Raw genomic sequence first — 24,950 nt, 5'->3', positions numbered from 1 at the left:
TCCCACCCAGCCCCCTTCCAAACCTATCAGCTGGGCAGAGGAGGAAGCCTGTGTGGAGTCCATGCCCCATCCCGAGAGACAGGAAGTCCCAAGCAAGCACGGGGGTTCAGGTGTCTCCTCCCGCAGCTGCCTTCCTGGTGCCCCAGTTCTGCAGCAGCAGCTCCCCGGCCTTATCTCCCTCACACCAGACTGCACCCGCCCCAGCTCCACGGAGAAGCGAGTAAGAAACAGAGCTGTCAGTTCACACTGCTCACACTCTAGAGCCCTTCATCCCGATGGCTGGAGAGCTGGGGCTCAGGACCTTTACCAGACCCATGGCTGTTAGGCCAGCCAGCATCCCGGCCCCACACAGTTGGACTACAGCACCAGGTAGTAACCTGACCCCCCCCGGGATGAGCCAGGGTCACAACAAGGGCAACATGCCTGGGCTCCCCCAACTCCATGGCTGCTGCAAGGTCCCATGACCCCCAGCTGCTGATCAGTCTCGGCCAACCAGGACAGAACAGGGCATCCAAGAGCCCCAGGAACAGTGATGCGGGGCAAGGAGCAGCAGCACGGACCAGCTGCTCAGAGCCAGGGTGACTGATAGATGGACACAAGCAGTCAGACAGCACAAGTCAGAGCTGGTCTGTCTCAGAACCAGCACTGGGAATCAGCTCTCTGCAGAGACCCCGTCTCTGCCCAGATCACCAATGGAGAGCCAGGCCCATGGGTAAGGTGCCCGTGGAACACAAGAGCATGACTTGGGCACAGGAGGGCACCCAAGGAAGAAGAGCGTCAGCCCCTGGCCTGAGCTTTACAGCAGCCAACCTTCCCTGAACAACGGGCCCGACAGATGCCCCCCACACTCCCTCAGCAGGGCAGGCGACCGTGAGATGGATGCCAGCACGGGGAGGGAGAGACAGTAACAGGTGGGAGCCTGGCCCCCTCCCAAAACCAGCACTTTCCTGGGCCCCTAACACCCTTAAACCATCGGCAACAGCACTAGTGGGGACCAATGGGGGCTCCAGATCTCCACACCAAGGGCTTGGGCCTCTCCCACCCCACTGGCCACCCACACACCCCAGCAGGGCACTCGCTGCTCAAGCCAGGAAGCAGCCACGGGGCAGACCAACCATGCGGGAGTTCAGACAAGAAGGCCAGGAATGGTCCTGCTAGCTGGCGGGGGGTGGAGGGGGTGAGGGAAGAGAGAATAACCCAGAAAAGTTACTCCATCCATAAGAACACGTGGTTCCTCGAGGGCCTGTGTACAAAGGGGAAAACTGACAGAGGGGAAGTGACTTGCCCAAGGTCACCCGGTGAGTCAGTGGCAGCGCCGGGAACAGAGCCCAGATCTCCTGACTCCTGGTCCTGTGATGAGCCACCAGGCTGCTGTTCCCCAGGTACAGACAGAGCCCCCAGCAAGCGATTGCAGGGGCTCAGCAAAGGAACAAGAGCCCCTCCCATCTGAAGCACCCAACACTAGCTCAAAGCTGCAGGTTCAAGCCAGCCCTGTTTCTTACAGGCCCCTTGGAGCTTTCCCCCAGCCTCACTGTCTGGGAGCCAGACTGCCCAGGAACCACAGCTGACTACCCTCATCTTTGCCAGGGTTGGCAACCGGAGGAGACCAGGAGCCCTGATATGCAACACCAGGAGGCTCAGAACAAGATGGAGGAAGAGGTACAATTGCCAACAAGAGAGGATGCTGGGAAGTGTAGTTTCCACACAGAGTTTAGCCAGCCAGCCACCAGCTCAGCCTCCCACAGAATTTGTGGCCAGGCTCCTAGAAGCCAGGTCCTTAGAAGACCCTTCTGATGGCCAGTGACCACCAAGAGGAATACCTGCCGAGGGCACCGAATGATGATGCTTTGACAGGGAGCTGGAAGCAGCAAAGGGCTAGGAAGCCGGCGTGTCAGGTCCCTCCTCTGACCCATGCAGCCAGCAACATCACAGGACGGACATTTACTAGTGACTTTGGAGGCCTTGTGCACTGGTGAGAAGCAGCCACGGGGCAGAGCGATGTAGCTCCTACCACACAAGTCTGCCAATACCAGCAGCCCAATGCCCACAGCCCAGACCCCTTCCCTCCACAGCCCTGCTCACACATCTCAACCCTGACCCACAGCATCCTTTTGCACATCATTCCCAGGCCTCCGGCAGGAAGCTGCCACTCCCACTGGCCTGCTGCTTTAGGGAGATGAGGCATGGATGAGTCACCTGCCCTGTGTCTCCACCAAGGGGCTCTGTGCCCCTCTCACACCCGGCCAATGGCCACAGCAGCCCAGCCAGCCTGCCATGACTCACACACAAGGCAGCAGCTACCACTGCTGACTAGCTGCTGTTACACAAGAGCATGTGGTCAAGAGAGGCTGGGGCCTATCAGCTACCCCACCCCCAAGCTGAGAATGAGACAGACAGGCCTGCCTGGAGGTTAGAAGAGCCCAGCCCAGCAAGCCTCAGCGTCTGGCTCTCTCCAAGATGCTGAATCCCAGCTGGGGAGCAGGGGCTGCACCTACCTGTCTCAGGGGCAGCCCATTTTGGTACCATTTCCAGAGGCGGCCGTTGCTGGGGATGGGATGGGACGCAGGCCCCGGCGGCTCACATTGCTGTGTCTGCAGAGACGCCCGCCCGGGATGGATCCAGACTAAATATAGTCACAGCCCTGCTGGCCATGTGAGCGCAGCATGGGGGAGGGGAGGGGCGGCTGGCTGCACAAACACACCGCTCCACTCCAAGGAAGGGCAACCTGGGGAGGGGGGGGAACTGAGGAGCCAAGGCAAGGAGAGGGGGCATATGGGAGCCCCCTTCCAAACTCCCCCTTGAGCCCTTGGCTTGGCCCCATGTTTATTTAGGGAACAGCTGACTCTGGAGCTGCTGCCTGTTTCCTTCCACAATGACCAAAGGGCAGGCTGGGGCTAAAGTCTGCCCGGCCTCTCTGCCAGGACAGTTAAACATTAAGCTGCCCTCACTGGGGGTAGGCGGGCAAGGGGCCCTAATGAGGTGGGCCAGCCTCAGTGTTCTGCCCCCTCATTTCAGCCTCACACACACATCTTTCCTACCCTCTGGCAGTGCCCTCCTCCCACAGAAAAACGCTCCCCACCCCTCTCCTTTGGCAGGGACCAGTTCGGGAATAAGGAAAGGGACGTTCCTAGGGAAAACTCTAAACCCCCAACTCCAGGGCTCTAAGGGAGGAGTGCAGGGGGTGAAATTCACATCCCCGGCACAAAACGAACACGGCAGGATCCACAGTCTTTATATAGGAAATAGCAGGGGGCTGCATGGAGGCCAGAGCTGGGGCAGCAGGGCTAGCCGGGATTCAGGGGCATCAGGAGAACTGAGAGTGTGGGAAGCCCAAGGCATCGGCAAAGCTGTGTGGGGCACAGTGGGGCCCAGGGCTGGAGTAGCAAGCAGCAAGGGGGGCTGCAGGTCAGAATTGAGGAGCATCAGCAGAGCTGCACAGGGCACAGTGGAGCCTGGACGGGAGTAATCGCACGCTGTCTGGTTCTCACCAGTGGCATCCACCCCGTGGTTTCAGGCGCCCCAAACTCCCACACCAGACTGAATGGAAGAGGAACGGCGTCTCTGGGGGCCCTTACCGTAGGTGCCGAATTCCGGGGGGTTGGCTCCAGGGTAAAAGCTGGGGGCGCCCGGCTGGACTGGGTACTGCTGCGTTGGAACAACATACGTGGAGCGACCCTGGGTGGGCAGAGAACACGCTGGTTACTGCCCGCCAGGCCCTGGAGACACATCTTCACGCCAGAGATCTGAGGGGACTCTCCCAGCAACGGTCACAGAGGGCAGGACCCAGAGCGTGGGCGAGACTGCAAAGCAGGAGGGCCCTGGCACCAGGCTGCCAGCCCCACGGGACATGGCTCAGTGGAGCAGGCGGTCAGTCCCTGCCAGTCCAGCAGCAAGCAGGGCCTGCTACCACACTTGGCCCTCGAGGCTTCCTGGGGCAGAGGTGACACATGGTGTCACTCAGCACCCGCCTTTCCACCCCAACAGCAGCACTACGGGCTTCCAGAGGGCATAGGGCTAGACCCCCTGCATGGGGCAGCAGAGAAAGAGGGGCAGGGTCCAGAGGACTTCACATGGGGGAGCCCCAGAGCCTTCCCTCCCACTCCAAATAAGTGGCCAATTCTGTCCTGATGATGCCACACCCCCATTTCAAAGCCATTTTGAGCCTCATGCTGCAGGGAAGCAGAAGCCCAAGGAACCCAGTGTCCGGATGCAGCCCTCACCTGTCCTGGGATGTAATAGGCTCCTTGCGAAGCAGGGTAGGAAATCTGGGAGGGGATCATCATCACCTGGGAAGCAGCTGGATAGACATGAGCAGGCGGGCCGGGCCGGGCCGACGTGTTACTCTGCACCCGGGAAGCACTTGTCGGAGGCTGGGCCCTGCTCTGGTAGAAATGCTTTGGGAGAGAAGGACGGTGGCACTCAATTAGTCCCAGCAGGGTGCCAGGACTGCCCAGCTCCACACCCCACAAAGGCATCCCATCTCTGCATCCTCTATCCAGAGGGCTGGACAGCAACTACCACTACCCCCGGAGCTGGGCCCACAAGCAGACAGCTAATGTTCTGCCCCCCAGCTGGGATGGGAAAGGCAGTCTAAGGCAGGAGGTGTGAGGAACCAACAGCAGGGCATGGCATGGCATGGCATCCCCACACAGCTTGTGGTGTGCCTCTGGGACCCTTCTGACACATGGTGCCCAGGCGCTAAGAGGTGATCACCTAGCAGCACACATGACCAGCTTCATGGAGTGACAGGACTATTTCATAGCTGTCATCTGTGCCCATCACAAGATGGCTGCAATCCCCAGCTGGCTCCTCCCACCCCTGGGGGTCTCACTGCAGGACCCAAGGTGAGCAGTGCCCCAGGTTGGCTCAGCTCCATTGACACTAGTGGGGATGGACTGGGCCCTACTCTCTTCCCCTAGCAAAAATTCCCATCATTCCTCAAACAGCCATGGAAAACTACAACTCACAGAAGGCACCTGTAGGGAACCACAGGAAGTGGGACAATCTATCTCCCCCTATTCCCCTTAAGCACAATGCTCAAGCTCCATCCAGCCAAAGGCTGCAAGCCTAACAGAGCTGATTACAGCCACTCGCAGCACCCTCAATACAGATGCTGTGGCCTGTGGAGACTACAGGCCCGAGCCAGCCAGGCAGCTGGGACTGCAATAGAGCACTGAACTCTGGGACATGTCATCTCCATGGGCTGCCCTACAGATGGAGCTGAGCAACCAGCTGGAGCTGGGTGGAATCGCTCCGCATACATAGGGAGCTCAAGGAGGGACCATCTCATTAACCAGCTGCTGTGGGGGATGCTGAGGTGCACCAGGCAAGTCCAGCCCTGCATCTTTCTCCTAGGGGGTCTCCTTTTAAGTGGGAGCAGCCCTGAGCCTTTCCAGACCCCAGTGTAACATCAGAGTCCCGCTGGACTTGGGAGGGAAGTTACTGCATCCCAATCCTGAGCCCCAGAGCAGCAATCCACTAACAGCCCCAGCAGAGTGAAGCATGGCAGATAGTAGCACCGTGTTCACACACGAACACACACACTCACACACCCCCCACGTGCCGTCTCCCACTCCCCAGCCGAGAGCACCACCTGAGCAGGGGTAATGAAAAAGCGTTACCTGAAGAGACCTGAATCCTCCCTGTTAGCGAGCACACACACAAGGGGAGAAGGAAGAGAAAAGACAGGAGTTACCCCACAGCCTCACAAGGTCCCAGGCCCCAGGGACAGGCAAGCGCCGCCAGGCCAGAGGCAAACACTGCTGTCGGGGGAGCTGGAGCTCAAGCGGGCTTTTGGTACAAGAGCTGCCCGGCTGTAAGGGAAGGTCAGAGGGGAGGGCCAGGCGGGAGAGCAGTAAAGCAAGCACGTCTCATGGGCACAGATGCTGCACCCCAATGCACGAGAAGGCAGCCCTGGCACCAGGCGATACCTTCAGGGCCACAGCCCACTGGGCTGGAAGGAGGCTTAGGGACCTAACCCCTCCCCATACGCAAGAGCTGGGCAAAAAGACCACAGCAGCCCCTCAACTTCCCTCCCCCAGGATGCCATGAGCCAGGGCACTTTCTGCCCTTCAGTCCCAAAATGTGCCTCCAGACACAGTGCATGAGGGTGGTGGGCTCATTTCACAGCCTGGACTTCCCATTTCCAGGGCCTCCATCCTGAGTACAAAGGGGGGCTGCTGATACCAGCTGATCTGGGATGAGCCTCAGCTTTAGGACCCCAGCAGCACCAGGGCCCACCCCCATGAGCTACAACTCCCCTCTCCTCTCCTCCTCCCATCAGACCCTATGTCTTTCTCCATCTCCACGAGCCACCCTGGCCTTCAGCCAGACTCTGGGGCAGCGAGGCCCCAAAGGGCAGGGCAAGCAGAGACGATCTGCAGACTGTGGGGTGCCCCTCGGGCAAACTCCACTCACGCACCAAGAGGCAGAACTATGCAGGTGGTGAATGGGCCTCTCTGCCTTGCTAGGCCAGCCAGAGCCCAAGCCAGATCTTAACAACAGACCTCGACCTGACCCAAGACAAAGCAGCGGCTACAGTGCTGGAATCCCCTCTCCGGCCTGCGTCTGATCAATACAAACAGTCCAGAACTGGCACCTCCAGGGCACAGCTGGTGTGAAGGAAATGCCAACGAGCAGCCCGGCCTCAGGAGCCAGTGTGCCTCTTCCAGCAACCAACTCCAGCCAACCGTCCAGAGGTGAATCGGACACATGTCCCCCACCTGCCACCCCAGCTCCTCCCCTCCACAGAAACGCTCGGCCCCACTGCAGGGTGTTTCCCAGCCCGTGAACCACCACGTGCACCCCACTGTGTCAGACGAGGTGTGGAGCCAACTTCACAGCCAGGGGGTGTAGAGGGAGGTGAAAAGTCAGGGGTGGGACCATAGTTACCAACAAGCTGCCCACTCCTGCTGCCCCCTCTGCACTGGCAGCAGAGTATGGACAGGGCCCACCTCACCCTGCAGCCACTGCGTGAGATGGGAGTCATTTTAGTAAGGGACAGGCTGACTGCCATCTTGGGGTGCTGCCCTGGGCACTGCCAGGGGACTAGTACATCTGAGGAGCAAGGGCGAGAGCACCCGTGGGTCAGGCACAGGCAGAAGCAGCTTTGTGGGGCCGAGTGGGTTGTGGGGCTGATAGCAGAGAAGCAGCCACATGCTCCAAGCTTCATGCAGGACTCACGTCAAGGTACAGACGCTGCAGTGAAACTCCCATGGGCTCCTACCCAAGGACACCTCTCCCCCCACCCCCGAGACACCCACACGGCCAGCAGAGATCCCAGCGCACTGAGCTGTTTGCATCAGCAGCCCACTGGGCCAGCCAAGCTCCCTGGCTCCCCACTCCAGTTGTCTGTCCGGCCCTGCAGAGTCCCAGCGTCTGGCTCCTGGCTCACGTGCACTCGGAGTTTGGTGCGATTCAACCAGCACTCGAGACCCACTATCTTTGCACATCCAGTCCACCGCTCTCCCCATGGTGGGACCACCACTGGCCTGAGAATGTGGCAGGGGTCCTGGGCCACAAGGAACCATGTGAAACTTTGCCAAGCCTTCCTGCTCCTTGCGTTAACCCAGACCAGTCATCCCTGGTGCCCAGTGCAGCAGCCCACACCCTCCCACTCCTCTAGCCCCGCTGTTTCCTTGCAGCATCCAGACAAACACCATGTGGCTGCACCCCCGGGGGTCCGTATGGCATGCGGAGGGCAGGGGCTGGTTAGTACCTGCTGGTGTAAAGTACGAGGCCCTGCTGGAAACTAAGACAGGAAAGAGCAAGGGGAGAGGAAAGAAGAAGCAAGGTCACTTCAGGTTCGGACAGGACTGCGAGACCTGGCAGGGGGTGGGGGGCAAACACCAGCAGCTCTGCGCTGTGGACGCAGGAAAGGGACGCAGGCCGGGAGGGAGGGCAGACATACATCCATCCATCCCCTCACAGTTCCCCTGCAGTCACCCCCCTTCCCCCTCCCCCCTGAGCGAAGAGCACACGTTCATTCAGGCCCACCTCCTCCACACACACGGCTGCGCGCACTACGGGGCCAGAGCCCCGCTCAGGGGAGAGTCCAGGTAACTCTGCCCTCCCTCTGCCTGGCACGCTGGAGCCCTCCAGCCTGACTCAGAGCTGGGGCCAGCTCAGCACCACAAAACCTGCTCGCCAGCAGATCAAAGGCCCGCAAGCACACCCAGGCTGTCATCCCAGAGAACCACACAACCGGGAGGCAGCAACCGGCCCGGCTGTCGGAGAACCTGACGGCCATAAGGCAGCAGGAGTCCCAGCGGCCCCCCTGGAAGCCGGCAGCAGCCCTGCCTCAGTGCCCCCTTACCTGTCGAGGCTGGGAAGGCGTATTCATTTGTGTAGCTTGCGACGGGTTAAAAACCACGGGTGCCGTCTGACCAGGTGGAAACGCCGACTGCAGGGAGACAAGGAAGGAGCAGGTTGGCACGGCAGCTACCAGGGCTCCCCAAAGCCACATCCCTGGGACCTGTACACGGCGCTCCCTGCTGAGCCACTCACTGCACTGCCAACAACCCGGCATCCCGTGGGCTCCAGGCTCTGGAGCACGCCTCCCTCACCTGGCGAGCCCAATCCTGACCCCAGGACTGGTCAGCAGGGAGCCGAGCACTAAACCAGGCGTCTCACCTCGTATCTCAGCGGAGGACAGTATGGCTGGGATCAGGCACACGCAGGGCTCTTAGGGGAGATGCTTCATCAGCCTCAGAAAAGGGCCAGGAGGGGGTGCAGAGGGGCCCTACCTGTGGAAGTCCAGGAGAAGGGGCAGGGTGTGGGGCTGTCGGGGCTCCTCCTGTGGGCTGTGGAGCTTTGTTCATTTCATGTGGTGCTGCATAAGGATCCCCTCGCTATCTGCGGACAGAGAAACAAAGGACACCCACTCAGCGGAGGCAGGAAGGAGCCTGGGGTGAGCGGGGCAGAGAGAAGAGCTGGGCCGAGGACAGGGAGTTCCCCAAAGGCTAAAACGAGGCCTCAGCCCAGGTGGCTCCGGCAGGGGCTGGCTGATGACTCTGCAGCGTGGGTCCACGCAAGTCCGCAGCATAAGCAGGCTGGCCACTGGGGCCCGAGGATTTGCGTGCCAGGACAAACGAGCCTCAGACTGCCAGCACAGTCCAACTCGGCAACAGGGTTTCAGGCAGAGATTGGCCACCACAGTCCCTGGGGCAGCTCGAACAGCCGGAGCCAGGCACGGGCAGACACTGCACGAGCGCCTGCTAGTGATCCCCGCAGAAGTGCTCAGTGGACACCACTCAGCAGGGGCGCTGGTGGTCTAGAATCCAGGGGCCCCACCCCAATGATCATCCCTGGTCCCATTTATCTTCTCCCTCAACCATTCCTCGTTTCCTTGCCGTTCTACTGTCTCCCCTTCCCCATGGCCACACCCCACCGCCAACAGTAAGTCCTGGGTGCCCTGAATATCTGGAAAGGGCTCCTCACCCCTGTGCATTACTGAGGTAACACCAACAGGGGGTGGGGGCAGTATCTCAGAGCAGCCTGTACCCCCAGGTACGGGCTCACCTGCCGCCCCCGCCCCAACACAAACAGCCAAACATTTCAGGAGGTTGGAAGTGCCATAAAGTCAAGAGACCAAACAGGGCCCAAGGCAGCAGGAACCCGGCCGTGCCCCCCACAGCTAAGAATGGACCCAGCCACAATCACTGGTTACAGGGAGGGGAAGCCGAGAACTCTCCCAGCTTTAAGATCGTTAGGAGCTGGGGGAGACACCTCTCCCGCATACCTGGAACCGGGGTGAATCCCCCCCTTATTAGTTCTCAGGTCCTACAGGGGGCAGTCCAAGCACTGCAGGGGCCCCTCCAGATCACACCCCAAGAGTTAAGCCTGGGTCGGTTCCCCACAGACATGCAGAGGCTGTGCGGGTGGCAGCTTCTCTTGGGGATGCAGCCCGCCAACCCCCTCCCTCTCAGAGACCACTAGCCACAGACAGTCGGGAGCCCCATGGACCCAGGCCTCCGTAGCTCACCAAGGATGAAGAATCCACTCACCTAGGCTTGAACCCTGCTACAGGGACCTGCCTGGGCCCATCTACACAATAGGGGCAGGCCAGGCCCCCCAGCTCAGCTCCCCACAAGCTCGTGACCCGCCCCATCGGCCTGCAGTTCCCGCAGGCCAGACAAACGTGTTTCTAGAGAAAGGAGGCCACACTGGGAACTGGATCCCCATAGCACGGCAGCCTTACAGTCCCACAGGGATTTCCAGTTGGGAGCTGCCCCACAGCCAGCGTTCTTGCCCTGCTCCCTGCTATGCCAGGCTGGGACTGGCACCACGAGCAAGGGCTGTGCTCACCCACAGCCAGAGAGAGGTCTGCTGGGGGGGATTCCCAGCCCCGTTCTCGCTGGGTGCCGGATCTGGAGAGCAGCAGGGAGAGCCCAGACCCATCTCGGATGCTGACAGGCCTTGCCCCAGAGAGGACCCCCTGGCTGCTGCTGCTGCTGCTTCCCCTCCCCGTTGGTTACAGTGCAAAAGCCACAGGGACAGAGCATGGGGAGCCTGAGCCCGAGCCAAGCCTCCTTCCCCAGGGGTAGAGAGAAGACCACTGAACCCTGCTGCAGCACAGAACCGCCATATGGAAGTGCCCAGCCAGAGGCAGCCCGGGCCAGCCCTGCCAGGGAACCCTCCCTAGCCATCCAAGCCAAACAAACAGAGCCCGGCTCCCGCTGTAACCTGATGCTCAGAGTCAGCATTCCAGGCATGGGGGAGGCACAGCCAGTGCAGATCAGGGGGAGGCCATCTCAGTGCAGGGGAGCTTCACCACCACCAGACCCTCTCCCAGCACCCCTGGGAATCACGGCCAGTCCCCCCAGAGGTTACAGCCAGCTGCCAGGGGCAGGATCCCACAGCAGCCTGGGTCACATAAGGGGGGGAGGGGGGGGAAAGAGCTGCGGGCAAAGTCCATGGGCCCTGCGTTTCCTGCATCCTCCCCACTGCTCTCAGCTCTGACCCTGGGGTCCCACCGCATTTCAGGAGTCTTTCACCCGCTGCAGTCCAGGGGCTTTTAAAAGCAGCCAGGTCCTTGCTGCCTGCCTAGGATGAGCAGAGGGGCTAGCAAGAGCCCAACCTCCCGCAGAAGTCCGCACCAAAGCCCTGCAGAACAGGGCCTGCAAGGCCGGAGGCAGGTGGGTGAGCAGGCTCAAGCACCACGCATGCCCATTGCCATGCAGCATGGTAAACACTGGGCACCCCACATGACAGAACCCGCTCAAGGCCAACCTTCCCACTGGAGATGGTTGCCTGCAGAGCCGGCTGGGGGTTGCCCCCGGGTCCTGGAGTTGCGGATCTGCACACCACTTGCGAGGGGCAGAGGTGCCCACTGAGGTCACTGCCATTCTCAGACCCGTAGCACGCAGGGCTGGGCTCAACGCAGGCCGCACCCCCTCCCCCACCAAGGGCTGGCACTTCAGAGGCTGCCTCCCGGCCATTGGCATACACCCTGACCCAGCACCCCACAGCGCTGACCAGCCCACCCCAGCCCAGGTGTGGTTTGGCTGCAGCCCTGGATGTGCCCAGAGCCCAGAACTCAGCAGCTGCCAACCCCAGCCTGGACGAAGCCCTGGAGAACATGACACAGCAACAATCCTACCCTAGACCTCAGGAAAGAGGGTGCTGGATGGGACTGATCAGCACTCACTAACTCCCCTCCTCCACCTATCCAGGGCGGAAGCCAAGGGCCCAGGGCATGGCTCTCTGCCCTGGGCCCCTCCCCTGCAGCCTGGCAGGGTGCCTGGAGTGCATACCCAGACTCTCAGCCCTTCCCGGGGGAACACCGAGCTTGGGGGAATTGTAATATTCTTTTGGGATAACACCAGCAAGTTACTCAAGAAATGGAGGGAGACTTTGGAGTGCTGAGAAGTTGCTGACTGTGCAGTGACACCCCCCATCCACCCGCCAGGAATCGGGGAGCCCAGGTCTCGCAGGCCTCTCCCCAACACAGCTCTGATCCACACTGCAGCCAGACCGAGCTCTCCCCACGGAGAGTTGGAACACCCGGCCAGCCTAGCGTACACACAGCGATCATTACAGTGCCATGCAGGGAACCCGCCTCACCCCCCCAACACACACAGACAGACAGGAGAGAGGAGGATACTCACCCCTGCCCCGGGAAAAACCTGGGCAGGCTGAGCGGGTCTGTAGAGATCTTTCATCCGACTGACTTCAAGAGAAGAAAATCAGCCTGCAAACCTGCCCGCGTGCGGTGGGGAGGGCCAGGCGAGCCAAACATGGGCAAGGCAGGGGAGAGCCCCCCACCCCCACCCCAGGGAGGACAGGAACATGCCTGCCAGTGTCAGATCGCAGAGTCTGCTGCAGTGCAGACACACGGAGAGGGAGAGCCAGCCTGAGGAGCCAGGGAGCATCCGAAACCCCACCCACAGGCAGAGCCATGCGGCCTCAGCACTGCCCAAACCAGTCAGAGAAACCCGTCTCCATGCATGAGTCACTGGTGCTGCACACGCTCCCCGGCAGGCAGGCAGGAGAGGAGCCGAGCCCAACGCCAGGCACTCCCTGCCCTGCCTCTCCCCTCCCCTCGCCATGCAAAGCAACCAGACACCCACCTGTGCCAACGGCACTCACGCAGGCTGGAGGCAGACAGACGCTGTGCGATTCCTCCAGAGCTCCACCCAGGCTCCCCCCCCACCCAGCAGTCTGCTCTGGCAAACCAAGGACCCCCCCCACACACACACCCCTCTGCCCTCCGAGAGGAGGGAGGGGCAGCAGGGGGCAGCGCAGCAGCATCACCCTCCTCCCTTGGGAGCTGGAAGGCAGCCTGGTAATGAAATGCACAGGTGACACTAAATGGGGAAGCTGCAAACCGCAGCCAGGAGGGAGGATGGTGCAGAGGGGCAGGAAACAGCACCAATGCCACCTGGGAGACAGGCAGCTGGGGAGCAGGAGTGGGGGGAAGGGCACAGCACATCAGGGAGGAGTTTGCCATGGGACACGGTTGCAAAAAGCCCGCTGCAATTTGGGGGCTGCGTATGCCATGGCCTCCCATGCACGAGCAGGGTGGGCACCATCCCATTCGGTTCTGGGGAGACTCCCCCCATCCCCACCTCAGGCCCCTCCCCACAGATGCAGGGATACTTAACCCTTCAGTAGCAAAGGCCTTGACATGCCTCTGGCCCTGCTTCCATTTCACAGGTGGGGAAACAGGACTAGACAAAGAGCCTGGACACCCCCCTCCGACCACCCTTAGGCCTCTAGACCACACCCACCTCCCCTACAGACCAGGGTGAAAATTCCTTGGCCTTGCTAAGCCCCAGCTTGGGTATTTACGGAAAGTGGGGCATTATCACCTCACCTTCCCTGCAGCAGAGAGGCTCCTAGGACCCTGAAAGCCCACATTCAGTGGAGGACCATGTCCCTGAGGCCAGAAGCCATCTTGCAATCCTCAGCCACCCTCCCTCCCCAGGTGCAGCTCATTGCACCAGCCAGTGGCTGTTCCTGGCAGCTGGTGATGCTAGATTGTGTAATGCTGCTGCCCTGCTAATCCAGCCTGGCGGGCCCACTCCCAATGCCAGGTTGGGGCACTGGGAGGGGGATGCCCACTGCTCTGCACTTGGGGACCCCACCCTGTGCAGAACTGTGAGAGCTCCAAGCTGCAGGCTCATGGAGCAGGGTAGGGATCTCTAGGCAGCAAGCCCTGCCATATGCTAGGGAGACACCAGAATTGCGCTCAGGGGCCTGGCATCCTGAGCACTGGGGGGGGGGGGGGGGGGAAGAAAGGAGGAGGTGCTCCTCCCTCCTCCCCATCAGGTGCTCATGCACACACAAAAGCTTTAGCCACTCAAGATCTCTGTCAGCCCAACAGTGATTAGACCAACCATCCACCTTAAACAAACACCTCAAAAGGTTATGTCCAGATACCAGCCCACAAGAGCCAGGAGCCCAAGCCCTAACGCTGCCAGCTTGTCCTCGCCTACCCCAAGATGGGCCAAGGGCCCAGGGCCATGAACCCCTGGGCCTGGTAGGTTAAAACCCCATCCATAGGGGCAAATAAAGGGCACTGCAGAGACTGAACCAAGGTGGCATAGGGAACAGGCCGGCTCAGTGGTCAGCTCAAGCAGCCAGGCCCCCTGGTCCTCCAGTGAGGAGCGCAAACACCACCCCCTCATCAATATGGAGGTTCAAAATCTGTCCCAGGGTAAGCAGCAGCCTGTGGAGCTCTCCTCCTCCACCCTGGGGTGTGGGACTGTTTGTCAGCCCTTGATTTTATTACAAGGCAAGCTTCTCTGGGCAAGGACAGCGTCCTCTTTGCCTGTGAAGTGCCATGCACAATGGGCCACGCCAGCTTCAGGCTGACACAGCCCCAATGACATGTTCCCATTGACCTTGCCTGATCAGCATCCCAGCCACAGCTCATTAACAGCTGTACCTGGGCAGAATTAGCCCAAGCAGCAGGTATGTGGCAGCGTTAGGGTTCGTTGTACTCTAGTGCCCCCCGTTTCCACCAGGATCAGGGCCCCATTGGGCAGAGCACTGGACTGTAGGGATGTAAATATCAGTTTAAAAAATTAACCCGTTAACCAAGTAAAATGATATTGTTTAACTGGTTAACCGAGGTCGCTCCGGCTGGCCTGGCACAGGGCCGCCAGGGTTAACGGTTAAGGTCAGTTGACAGTAAGTCTAGCGCTTACCGGTTAACCGCTTAACCTTTTACATTCCTATTTGACAGACAGCAAAATATTTACAAACTAGCTAGATCCCAGGGTGTTCACATCTTCAGATCCTCCCAAATCTTTGCTGATTAAGGGGCTCCCGGGTCCTGACCCACCCACTTAGGCAGAGCCGGGAGAAGTTCTCCCTTACTCAGGAGCTTCCTGCCCTTTCACAGGTTTGAGATTTAAGCCAGGTGCTAAAACACCTTTAAAACCACCCCAGTGACTCTGCCTCAGATTGCCAAGAGGCAAGAGGAGAGCCAGGGTCAATTACAAAGGGTTTCTATCTCTTCCACAGATGCCCCACACCGGAGCGTCACTGTGTTCCCCTGCTTACTCTGGAGTCACTAGGGGCAAGGAGGGAGGCATTTCTCCTCCTGGACCAGGGAATACCTAGTATTAGCAGGTGCTCAGATCCACCCCACCGCTAGCTCCAACCTTGAGATGGCAGCACCCTCTGCTCCCCACTACATCAGGGCCACAGGGCATGCTCAGTCTCATTTAGCCTGGGAACTCCTGGAGGCCAGGCCTGAATTCCCTGCTCCGTACAGTGCCAAACACACCAGCAGCTCTTACTAAGCCAGTCCCCCTGCCCTAACTTGAGCCAGGTCGGCCAGACATTTCAGAAAGCAACTTCCTGTGTGGGATCAATAGCTGGAGCTCACTTAGCTTGACTTGACGTTCACTTCCTAAGGGGAGGCAGAAAAACATCTGGCTCCTTAGGTAGCTATTTTAATTGTCTGCTAGGTTCACCTGAAAATAGCTCTGCTGCAGCTTGGATGAGAGGGAAGGCGTTAACCTCCTTTGTAACAACTACCCAATACGCAATTAGTATGGAGGCAAACAGCTTGCTCTCCAGTTTACAGCCCAGCTATTTGAAGAGGCTAATATATGACCCCAGTGTCTGAAATATAAGGGAAGAGAGGCAGAGTATTAACCAAGTCAACAGGGGCTGGGGTTGCATCAGATCCCAAAGCAAGCGGAGTCAGGCCTGGCTGGAGACCTCCAAGGAAAAACTGGGGCTGAGGGGGGCCGCACATTAGCATGGCACTGGGGCTGCTGGAGGTGCTGACTTTGAGCAGAAATAACTGAGGCCCACAGCACTTTTGTGGAGAGGCTGATCACACTCTGCCCACCACAAGTTCCCCCCTGGGGAGCTTTTGGGAATAATCCTTCCTGTGCTTATGGGGGGGGAGGGGGGAAGAGGAGAGACGAGGATGGCAGCATCTGGGCCCCTCCGACTCCTAGAGCAGCAGAGCCAAACTAGCATGAACTCAGTGTCTCTCTGCTCCTCCACAAGCAGGAACCAGGCAGCAGGAGCCACTGTTGGCACTGGGGTGGGGAGGGAGGAGGAAGCAGTGTGTGTCTCCTCTCTCTGTTCCTGGCACAGAGGATGGTGCCTGGGCTACTCCCGCAGGTAGCACATCCCTGGCATTGCTGTGCCCATTGGACCAGAGCGAAACGGAGGAAGGGCATAGCCACCATTTTAGAGAAGAGGTTAAACAGGGATGGGGGGGGGAGATGTTCTGGATGAGAAGGGGTGTGGGCACCATTCACCCTGGTTCTTCCCTGCAGCCTAGAGCCAAGCAGAGCAAGTCAGGAACAGGCCTATGGAACAATGATCCCTCCCTACTCTACAGCACCATTCCCTGGGCGTAGCAGAGTCAGACACGACCACTTTAGGGGCCAATTTTATTCTGGTACTTTTGTCTCCCGTAAGCCCTGTAGGGCCAGTCCAGCTGCAGGAGAGGGAACTGGATCCCAGTCTTGCAGTAACAGAACTGTTACTGAAATGCAAGAAGTGGCATGGGCCTCCACAGATGCTAATGGGGGGCAGAGCTCAGCCCGCAGGCGGTACACGCCAACCTTTGCCCCTGTCCGAAGGATCCAGTTCCCTTCTTAGATGGCAGGAAGAAGCTGCAGGGCAGTGATTTTACTTGTAAACTGAGCCCTTTTGACCTGGAGTCACGGAGAGGGTAAACAGGGAGCCCTCAATGCCAGTTTCACATGAAGTGCCCTTCAAGGGTGCTTGTGGCAGCCCCAAGACTGTTCTCATGAGAGGTCAAGAATAAATGAGCTCCTGCTATCCCGCAGACATAGCTGCAGAGATCAGATCAGAGGGAGCCCCCCCCACAACTTCAGACACTGCCCTCTCCCTGGAGAGCATGCACACCCCGCCAGAACCAATGGTTTGGAAAGCAGGGCAGCAAGAATCCCCATTTTTTCTCTCTGCTATGATACAAGAGAGCATGCGTTCCCAGGAAAACGTCTCAGACACCACTGGGTTTATGGCGCAAAACACCGACAGGAGAAGGGTAAATAGCCCCCTGGGTAGCCCGGCTTCGAACTCCCCCTGGCCACAGTCCAGAGGCTTATGGGGAGCAGCGTGCAGCAAATGGATCCCGAGCACCCAGTGGGCGCAACATGAGGTTCCCAGCAAAGAGGAGGCACAAGTGCGTACGCCCCAGGGATACGAGCTGTGGGGCACCTCACCAGTCACTACCACCACCAGGACAGGGGGGGACCCCAGAACCCGCATCGCCATATGCAACAGGCAGGCGTGGGAGACCCCCCACCCCCTCCGGACAGGCTCCTCGGGGGGCCCCAGAACCCGCCCCCCGGAGACCATCCAACAGGCGCCCCCCCCACACTGGCGCGCCCTTCGCGGCCGGGGCTGGTGCCGGCGGCGCAGGGAGCCGAGGGAAGGGCCCGGCGGCGGCCTCTGCCAAGGACACGTGTCACTCCCGGCGGCGGCCATGGCTTTCCCGGGAGAGGCCCGAGCGGGAGCCGGCGCCTCCGCACCAGGGACGCGGGGAGCCAGAGCCGGCGCCGCAGATCGTGCCCGGGCCCGACGGAAGGAAGCCGGGCAGCGGCGACACGTGGGGGCCGGGCCTAGACACCGGCTTGGGAGAGGCCGGGGCTGGGCCTACGGACGGGGGGGAGCCGAGAGCACGTGGGGGCTGCCGCTAGGTACTGGATAAAGGCCTGGGGGGAGGGGCCAGGCATGGGGGAGGGGGCTGGAGAGGCCCATTCAGGCCCCTATAGACGCCGGATATTTAAGGGGAGGGGTCAGGTGGGGGTGCGCTCAGGCCCCTATAGCACAGAGACGCCGGGTATTGTGTGTGTGGGAGGGGGCGCCGGGGGCTCAGGCCATTATAGGCACCAGGCATTGGGGGGGCACAGACGTGGCAAACCATAAGGGCATGTACGTACCAGAGGGAGGCAGGAGGTACCCTCGGGGCCTATCGACGGCAGGAATTCGGGAAGGAAATGGATGCACTCAAGCCCTATAGGCACCGGGGGTGGGAGGAGGAAGCGCGGGCGAGGTGCGCTAAGACCCTATAGAGACCATAAGGGGGGGGGGCACGGTTCAGGCCCTATAGACAACGGGCCTTTGAAAAGGGCAGCGGGGATGAGGCGTTATAGACAGCAGGAGATCAGTCAGGCCGTGTAGACACTTGGGGGGCCCCCACTGGGGAATTTCGCCCCCCCCCCCCAGACGGCAGAGATATGGGCTTGAGAGGCAAACCAGGGCCGAGGCATGTGCGTGTGGACGGTGGGGCGGGGGCCCGCAGGCCGCACAGAAAAAGGGCGGAGGGCGGGGGCAGAGGTCAACCCCCCCCATGGTGCACGGGGAGAGGGGGGGGGAGGACATCCGGGCGGCGGGAGGGCGGATCAGGCCCTGCAGAGCCGGAGACAGCGGGCCCCGTGGGGCCGGGGCGGAAGGAGCGAGATCCCGGCCGCTGCCCGTCTAGGCCGAGCCCTCGGCCCGCGCAGGGCCGCTTCCCCCCCGCCCCCCGCCCAGCCGCGCGCGGGCGCCGGGGGCTCCATGCGGCCGGGCCGGCCCGAGCAGCGACCCTGCACCCCACGTGGTGGCGGGGCGGGGGCGGGCGGCGCGGGGCCCTAGGGCGGCGGGGCCGGGCTCCCCCGGGGGCGGATGGCGGCGGATTGCTCTGACCCGGCTCCCGCCCCGGCATGGCCGAGGGAGGCGGCGCCGCCCGGCCGGCCCGCCCCGGCCCCCGTTACCTTCAGTCTCCTTCAGTCCGAGCGGCCCGACGCAGCCGCAGCGCAGCCCAGCACGACCATTTCCGGAGCCGCTCCGCGGGGAGGGGCGGGGCCAGGCCGGTCACGGGGCGGAGGAGGGGGCGGGGCCGGCTGAGGCCGAGCTGCGCCCCGCCCCGCCCCGCGGCGGCACCCGTGTCACGTGACCGACCGACCGCCCCTTCCGGGGCGCCCGGCGTTGCCGTCAGGTGACTCGGACCGCGACGGCACCTTTATCATGTGACCTGCCGCCAGCCCAGTGCGCTTGGTCAGGGGCGGCGCTCACGTCCGGCGGCGCGCTCCCGGTTCCTACCTTCCCGCTCACACGTGACGAGCACGTGTCAGGTGGGGGGCGTCGGGGGGCTCCAGGCAGGCTGCCCCGGCTTGTCACCCTCCCCACACGCACCTCTCCGGGGTTTAGTATCCCCCCGTCTGGCACTTGATCCCCCCCGTCCTAGGGTCCCCCCCACAGCCCCCGTCCTAGGGTCGGCCCAGTCCCCAGGTATTGCACCTGTCCCCCCCCCACGCCCCCCGTCCTAGGGTCGGCCCAGTCCCCAGGTATTGCACCTGTCCCGCCCCCACGCCCCTCGTCCTAGGGTCAGCCCAGTCCCCAGGTATTGCACCTGTCCCCCCCCACGCCCCTCGTCCTAGGGTCGGCCCAGTCCCCAGGTATTGCACCTGTCCCCCCCCACGCCCCTCGTCCTAGGGTCGGCCCTGCACCTGTCCCCCCCCACGCCCCTCGTCCTAGGGTCGGCCCAGTCCCCAGGTATTGCACCTGGTCCCCCCCCTCGTCCTAGGGTCGGCCCAGTCCCCAGGTATTGCACCTGTCCCCCTCCCACGCCCCCCGTCCTAGGGTCGGCCCAGTCCCCAGGTATTGCACCTGTCCCCCCCCACGCCCCTCGTCCTAGGGTCGGCCCAGTCCCCAGGTATTGCACCTGTCCCGCCCCCACGCCCCTCGTCCTAGGGTCGGCCCAGTCCCCAGGTATTGCACCTGTCCCCCCCCACGCCCCTCGTCCTAGGGTCGGCCCAGTCCCCAGGTATTGCACCTGTCCCCCTCCCACGCCCCCCGTCCTAGGGTCGGCCCAGTCCCCAGGTATTGCACCTGTCCCCCCCCACGCCCCTCGTCCTAGGGTCGGCCCAGTCCCCAGGTATTGCACCTGTCCCGCCCCCACGCCCCTCGTCCTAGGGTCAGCCCAGTCCCCAGGTATTGCACCTGTCCCCCCCCACACCCCTCGTCCTAGGGTCGGCCCAGTCCCCAGGTATTGCACCTGTCCCCCCCCACGCCCCTCGTCCTAGGGTCGGCCCAGTCCCCAGGTATTGCACCTGGTCCCCCCCCTCGTCCTAGGGTCGGCCCAGTCCCCAGGTATTGCACCTGTCCCCCTCCCACGCCCCCCGTCCTAGGGTCGGCCCAGTCCCCAGGTATTGCACCTGTCCCCCCCCCCACGCCCCTCGTCCTAGGGTCGGCCCAGTCCCCAGGTATTGCACCTGTCCCCCCCCACGCCCCTCGTCCTAGGGTCGGCCCAGTCCCCAGGTATTGCACCTGTCCCCCCCCCCGCCCCTCGTCCTAGGGTCGGCCCAGTCCCCAGGTATTGCACCTGTCCCCCCCCACGCCCCTCGTCCTAGGGTCGGCCCAGTCCCCAGGTATTGCACCTGTCCCCCCCCACACCTCTCGTCCTAGGGTCGGCCCAGTCCCCAGGTATTGCACCTGTCCCCCCCCCCCACATCTCCTAGGCTTGCCAGGGGTCCGGTTTTCTGCCGGAATGCCCGCTCAAAAAAGGACCCTGGCGGCTCCCCTCAGCACCACTGACCAGGCCATTAATGGTCCAGTCAGCGGCGCGGGGGGGGGGCGGGGGGCCAAGGCAGGCTCTGGGTCTGCCATGGCTCCACACAGCTCCCCGGAAGTAGCGGCATGTTCCCGCTCCAGCGTCTACATGTCGGGGCAGCCAGGGGGGTCCACACGCTCCCCCACCCCAAGTGCCGGCTCTGCAGCTCCCATTGGCTGAAAACTGTAGCCAACGGGAGTTGTGGGGGCAGCGCCTGCGGACAGGGCAGCACGCAGAGCAGCCTGGCCACGCCTCCGCGTAGGAGCCGGAGAGGGGACATGCTGCTGCTTCCAGGAGATGCTTGAGGTAAGCGTCGCCCGGAGCCTGCACCCCTGACGTGCCCGCTCTGCGTGTGCTCCAATCCCCTGCCCCCGCCTGGAGCCCTTTCCCATGCTTCAAACCCCTCAGCTGCACCCCCACCCTGGAGCCCCCTCCTGTATCCCAAATCTCTCATCCCTGGCCCAACCCCAGAGTCTGCACCCCCAGCCAGAGCCCTCACCCCATCCCGCACCCCAACCCCCTGAGCCAGGCCTCTGAGAAGTGAGTGAGGGTGGGGAGAGCCAGCAACAGAGGGAGGGGAGATGGAGTGAGTGGGGGCGGAGTGGATAAGAGGTGGGGCCTCGGAGGAGGGGTGGGGCAAAGGTGTTCAGTTTTGCATGGCAACCCTAACACCTCCCCCTAGGCTTTGCACACACCTCTCCCTAGGTTTAGCAGTTGCCCTCCCACACCTTCCCCCTAGGTTTAGCACACCCCCAGGCCTTGCACCTACTCCCCCCCACAGAAATACACACACCTCCCCCTAGGTTTAGCACCCTCCCCCCACACTTTCACCTAAGTTTAGCACTCCCCCCAGGCCACACACACAAACAGTTCCCCCAGGACCTCCTCTTAGGTTTAGCACCTCCCCCCCCGGCCTTGCACCTTTTCCCCCCCAGACACACACTTCCCCCTAGGCTTAGCATTCCCCACCCAGACCTGGCTCTCTGCCCCATCCACACCCCAAGGCTTGGTACCTTGCCCACACTCTTGAGTCTGATGCCCTCTCCCCCACACATGCACATCCTAGGCCTGGCACTCTGTGCTGCCCATGACTTGGCATCCTAGACACGACCACACACACATTCCCCAGCATGATGCTGCCTACCACCAACCCCCACAACACATACACCCATCCATCCAAGTCTGGCACCCTGCCCTTTTACCACTCCTACATCTCACCCCCACTGTTCCCTCTAAGCTGTGCGCTTGTGCGTGCGCACACAGATCCTAAACCCTGCGCACACGGCGAAACACCGTGCGCACATTTGTCCGTGTCCCAACCGCACTTTGTTCGGGACGTCCTTTGTCCCGATATCGGGGACCACTCACCATTACCGCCCCCCGACCCCAACCCGACCCTAGGAGCCAGGGGGACCTGCTGGCTCTTAGGGTCTCTGCGTGCTGCCGACACCTGCAAGCCCTGCTCTAGCAGCTCCCGTTGGTGCTTTTCCCGGCCAATAGGAGTCACGGAGCTCACACTTGTGGTGGGCACAGCATGTGGAGAGTCTGGAGACACACACCCCCTCGCCACTCTGACTCAAGGAGCCAGAGACCTCCCAGCAGGCCAGGGAAGGGGGCAGGGCATGATGGAGTGTGTGTCTGGGAGGTCTGTGGTGGGTGCTGGGCTGTGAGGGTGTGGAGTGCACTGGGCGGTGGGGGAGGTTTGTGTGTTTTGGGGTGCTAGGCAGTGGGGGCCTGTTGGGGGGTTCTGGGCAGTGGGGGAGATCTGTGTGGGGCATTGTTTAGTTGTGGTGATGGGGCTGTGGGGAAGGGCACTGGGTGGGAGGGAGGAGAAATCTGTGTATTGGGAAACTAGCGAGTGGAGGATTCTGTGTGGGGTGCTGGGCAGCTGTGGTTGGGCGGCGGGCGCTGGGCAGAGGTAGTGGTGTGCACAGCATTGTGCATTTGTGGTGGAAATGTGGGGGGTTTGTGGGGAGGCTCTGGGCATAGTGGGTTCAGGGCAGGGGAGCTGTGTGGCTCTCTTCCCCACGCCCCGACTCGCCCGATGTGTCCTGATATTCTTGTGATCTGGTCACCTTATTTACGGGCGACTTTTGACATTGTTCGCCTGCCATCTATCAACACAGCCAGATTCTACTAGCTGTCAAGCGGGGGAAAGGGAAAGGAGGGCAATGAATCGTACCCCTCCCCGCCAGCATTTCGAACATGGAACGTTGATCACATTGGGATGGTCGAGACCCACACATCTCCTTGTTGTCTATTCATTTGGCTGTGTACAAACTCAAGTATGAGCAAATAAGTCAAAATGCCTGGCCGTAGTTGCTAAGGAACTGCAAAGATTTCCCAGAAATGAACAAAGGTAAATGTTGTTTTTGTGATTGAAATCTTTCAAAGGCATTGGACTTCATACATTTACTCGTGATGTTTTACCATTTTCCTGTGTTTTTTTGCTGCAGATGCATGGACGTGATTGGAGCTATGCACAAACTTCCAGTATCCTGATCTGAATGATCTCCCGTTTGCCCTTTTGTCGAGTCATGCTGTTAAGCACATTGAAATAGTAGTCATATAATAAAAGTATTAATTTTAAATAAACTAATCTGGTAAAAAAATCAGTCCCAAAATGTCACTGTCTAGAGGTCTAAAGTGTAAAAGAACAGCGACTTCATTTAAATCTGGATGAAACTATAAAGACGGTTACACCAAAGTCACATAGTGTAATGCTTGTTAAACTTTGTGAAATATTCACATATCATGAGGACAACAGAGTGGTTTGTGTATATTGTCAAGATGCAAGAGCTTCGGGAGAATTTTCAACAGGAAGAATGTGGAAAGATGTATGGAAATTGGATTTCTTAAAGTGTCATCTGTCAAATCCCTATGTTCAAAATGCAAAGAATTTCTTGCTGAAGAGATTGTTATAGTCAGTCAGTACAGTGCCTTCAAGTTTGCAGTAGCCGAAAGAATCAAAAGCCAATTGGTTTTAAGTTTCCCGGATATGGTGACATTTGCTCACCAGAACGAACAGTTTCAGGATCTTGCAAAGTTGATGGATATTGGAGGAATATTCCTAGCATCAAGTGCAGACTGTGAGCGTGGCTTTAGCTTAATGAACACTCTAAAAAACAAACTATGGAATTGTTTACAAGTAGATCATTTGGACATGCTGATGTGTATTAAAAGTTATCAGCTGGATGGAGGACTGATAGATCTGGACAGAGTTTATATTGAATGGGCAAATGAAAAAGATCACAGGGAAAAACAGTAAGGTTAGTTTAGCAGTCTTTGATATTTCGACCAATAAGGAAATTAAAATCCATTTGTAATTACATATCTTATTCTTGGCTGATAATCATTTATTGATATTTTTTAGGAAAATTTTAAATTTGAAACACAAACTCTTGATTTTCTTTTTTTACTTATGATGTCTCTATCTGAAAACCCATATAAATGGACACAAATTGCAAATTAAAACTTTTTAAATGTATAAACATTTTACTCACTTGGGAGCATTTGCCTCATGGCACACAAATTTGAACTCCGCTTCAAAAATTTGCACAGAAGAAATGTTTTATGCATACGGCCTGTCAAAAATTAGAGGGAACATTACCCCACCTAAAGGCTGGCACCCAGCATCCCCATCTTCCCACATACATCTCCCCAGGCATGATGCTCTGTATGCCCTACTTCTGTTGGTGAAAGAGCCACGCTTCTGAGCTTCACAGAGCTCTTCTTCAGGTCTGGGAAAGGTAATCGGAGCATCACAGCTAAATACAAGCTGTGGAACAAATTGTCACATGTATTAGATCAGGGGATGCCAAACATTACCATGACCACTTCTCTCCTCTCACAATCATGCTAAGCTTCCCCCGTCCCAGTCCTGGTCACTTCCTGTCCCATTCATGATCCTATAACGTCATGATGGTATTTCATAGAATCATAGAATCATAGAATATCAGGGTTGGAAGGGACCCCAGAAGGTCATCTAGTCCAACCCCCTGCTCAAAGCAGGACCAAGTCCCAGTTAAATCATCCTAGCCAGGGCTTTGTCAAGCCTGACCTTAAAAACCTCTAAGGAAGGAGATTCTACCACCTCCCTAGGTAACGCATTCCAGTGTTTCACCACCCTCTTAGTGAAAAAGTTTTTCCTAATATCCAATCTAAACCTCCCCCATTGCAACTTGAACTTATTTTGCAACTTATTTACAATTGCTCACATAGAAAAGTAACAGGAAGCTAGTTAGGTAGCTTTAGCTTCTTCTAAGGGGATTCAGCATGTGGAAGTGAGGAGCCAGGACCCACCTGACCCACCACTGATCCCCCGCCGTTCAGTCTGAGAACCATTGATCTCACAGACATGATGCAACAGTGAGGGAGAGAACAGCCATGATGGGTAACCAGTAGGGCCTGACCG

The 24,950-nt window shown here is 59.7% G+C and overlaps 1 protein-coding gene and 1 long non-coding RNA gene across 31 annotated transcripts in view; one reads left to right on the top strand and one right to left on the bottom strand.

The window, feature by feature from the left end:
• The window catches only part of EIF4G1 (eukaryotic translation initiation factor 4 gamma 1), a 44,207-nt gene extending 25,370 nt beyond the window's left edge, over positions 1 to 18,837 (bottom strand). For 7 of the 30 annotated variants that reach the window (XM_038415660.2, XM_038415665.2, XM_038415663.2 and 4 more), the window contains exons 1-7: positions 18,699 to 18,837; positions 8,745 to 8,853; positions 8,315 to 8,401; positions 7,718 to 7,750; positions 5,622 to 5,642; positions 4,221 to 4,394; positions 3,576 to 3,675 (exon numbers count right to left, since the gene is read on the bottom strand). In XM_038415660.2, coding sequence (XP_038271588.1) covers positions 3,576 to 3,675; positions 4,221 to 4,394; positions 5,622 to 5,642; positions 7,718 to 7,750; positions 8,315 to 8,401; positions 8,745 to 8,819 — 490 coding nt within the window. In that variant the 5' untranslated portion in view covers positions 8,820 to 8,853; positions 18,699 to 18,837. Of the gene's footprint in view, positions 1 to 23; positions 175 to 2,495; positions 2,627 to 3,575; positions 3,676 to 4,220; positions 4,395 to 5,621; positions 5,643 to 7,717; positions 7,751 to 8,314; positions 8,402 to 8,631; positions 8,651 to 8,744; positions 8,854 to 12,107; positions 12,345 to 18,698 lie in introns of those variants that run through there. The other 23 variants (XM_038415671.2, XM_043492069.1, XM_038415674.2 and 20 more) reach the window with 15 other exon arrangements.
• A 110-nt stretch (positions 18,838 to 18,947) lies between these two features.
• Positions 18,948 to 23,924, top strand: LOC119861527. The gene is made up of 3 exons (XR_005294926.2): positions 18,948 to 19,058; positions 22,663 to 22,895; positions 22,993 to 23,924. It is a non-coding gene; the product is annotated as an uncharacterized LOC119861527 (long non-coding RNA).
• The last annotated feature ends 1,026 nt before the right edge of the window (positions 23,925 to 24,950 follow it).

This window comes from Dermochelys coriacea, chromosome 9 (assembly GCF_009764565.3).
Source record: "Dermochelys coriacea isolate rDerCor1 chromosome 9, rDerCor1.pri.v4, whole genome shotgun sequence".
Taxonomy (NCBI): domain Eukaryota; kingdom Metazoa; phylum Chordata; order Testudines; family Dermochelyidae; genus Dermochelys; species Dermochelys coriacea.
Note: the sequence above shows the minus strand (reverse complement) of the source record. Positions and strands in the feature narration are given on the sequence as shown.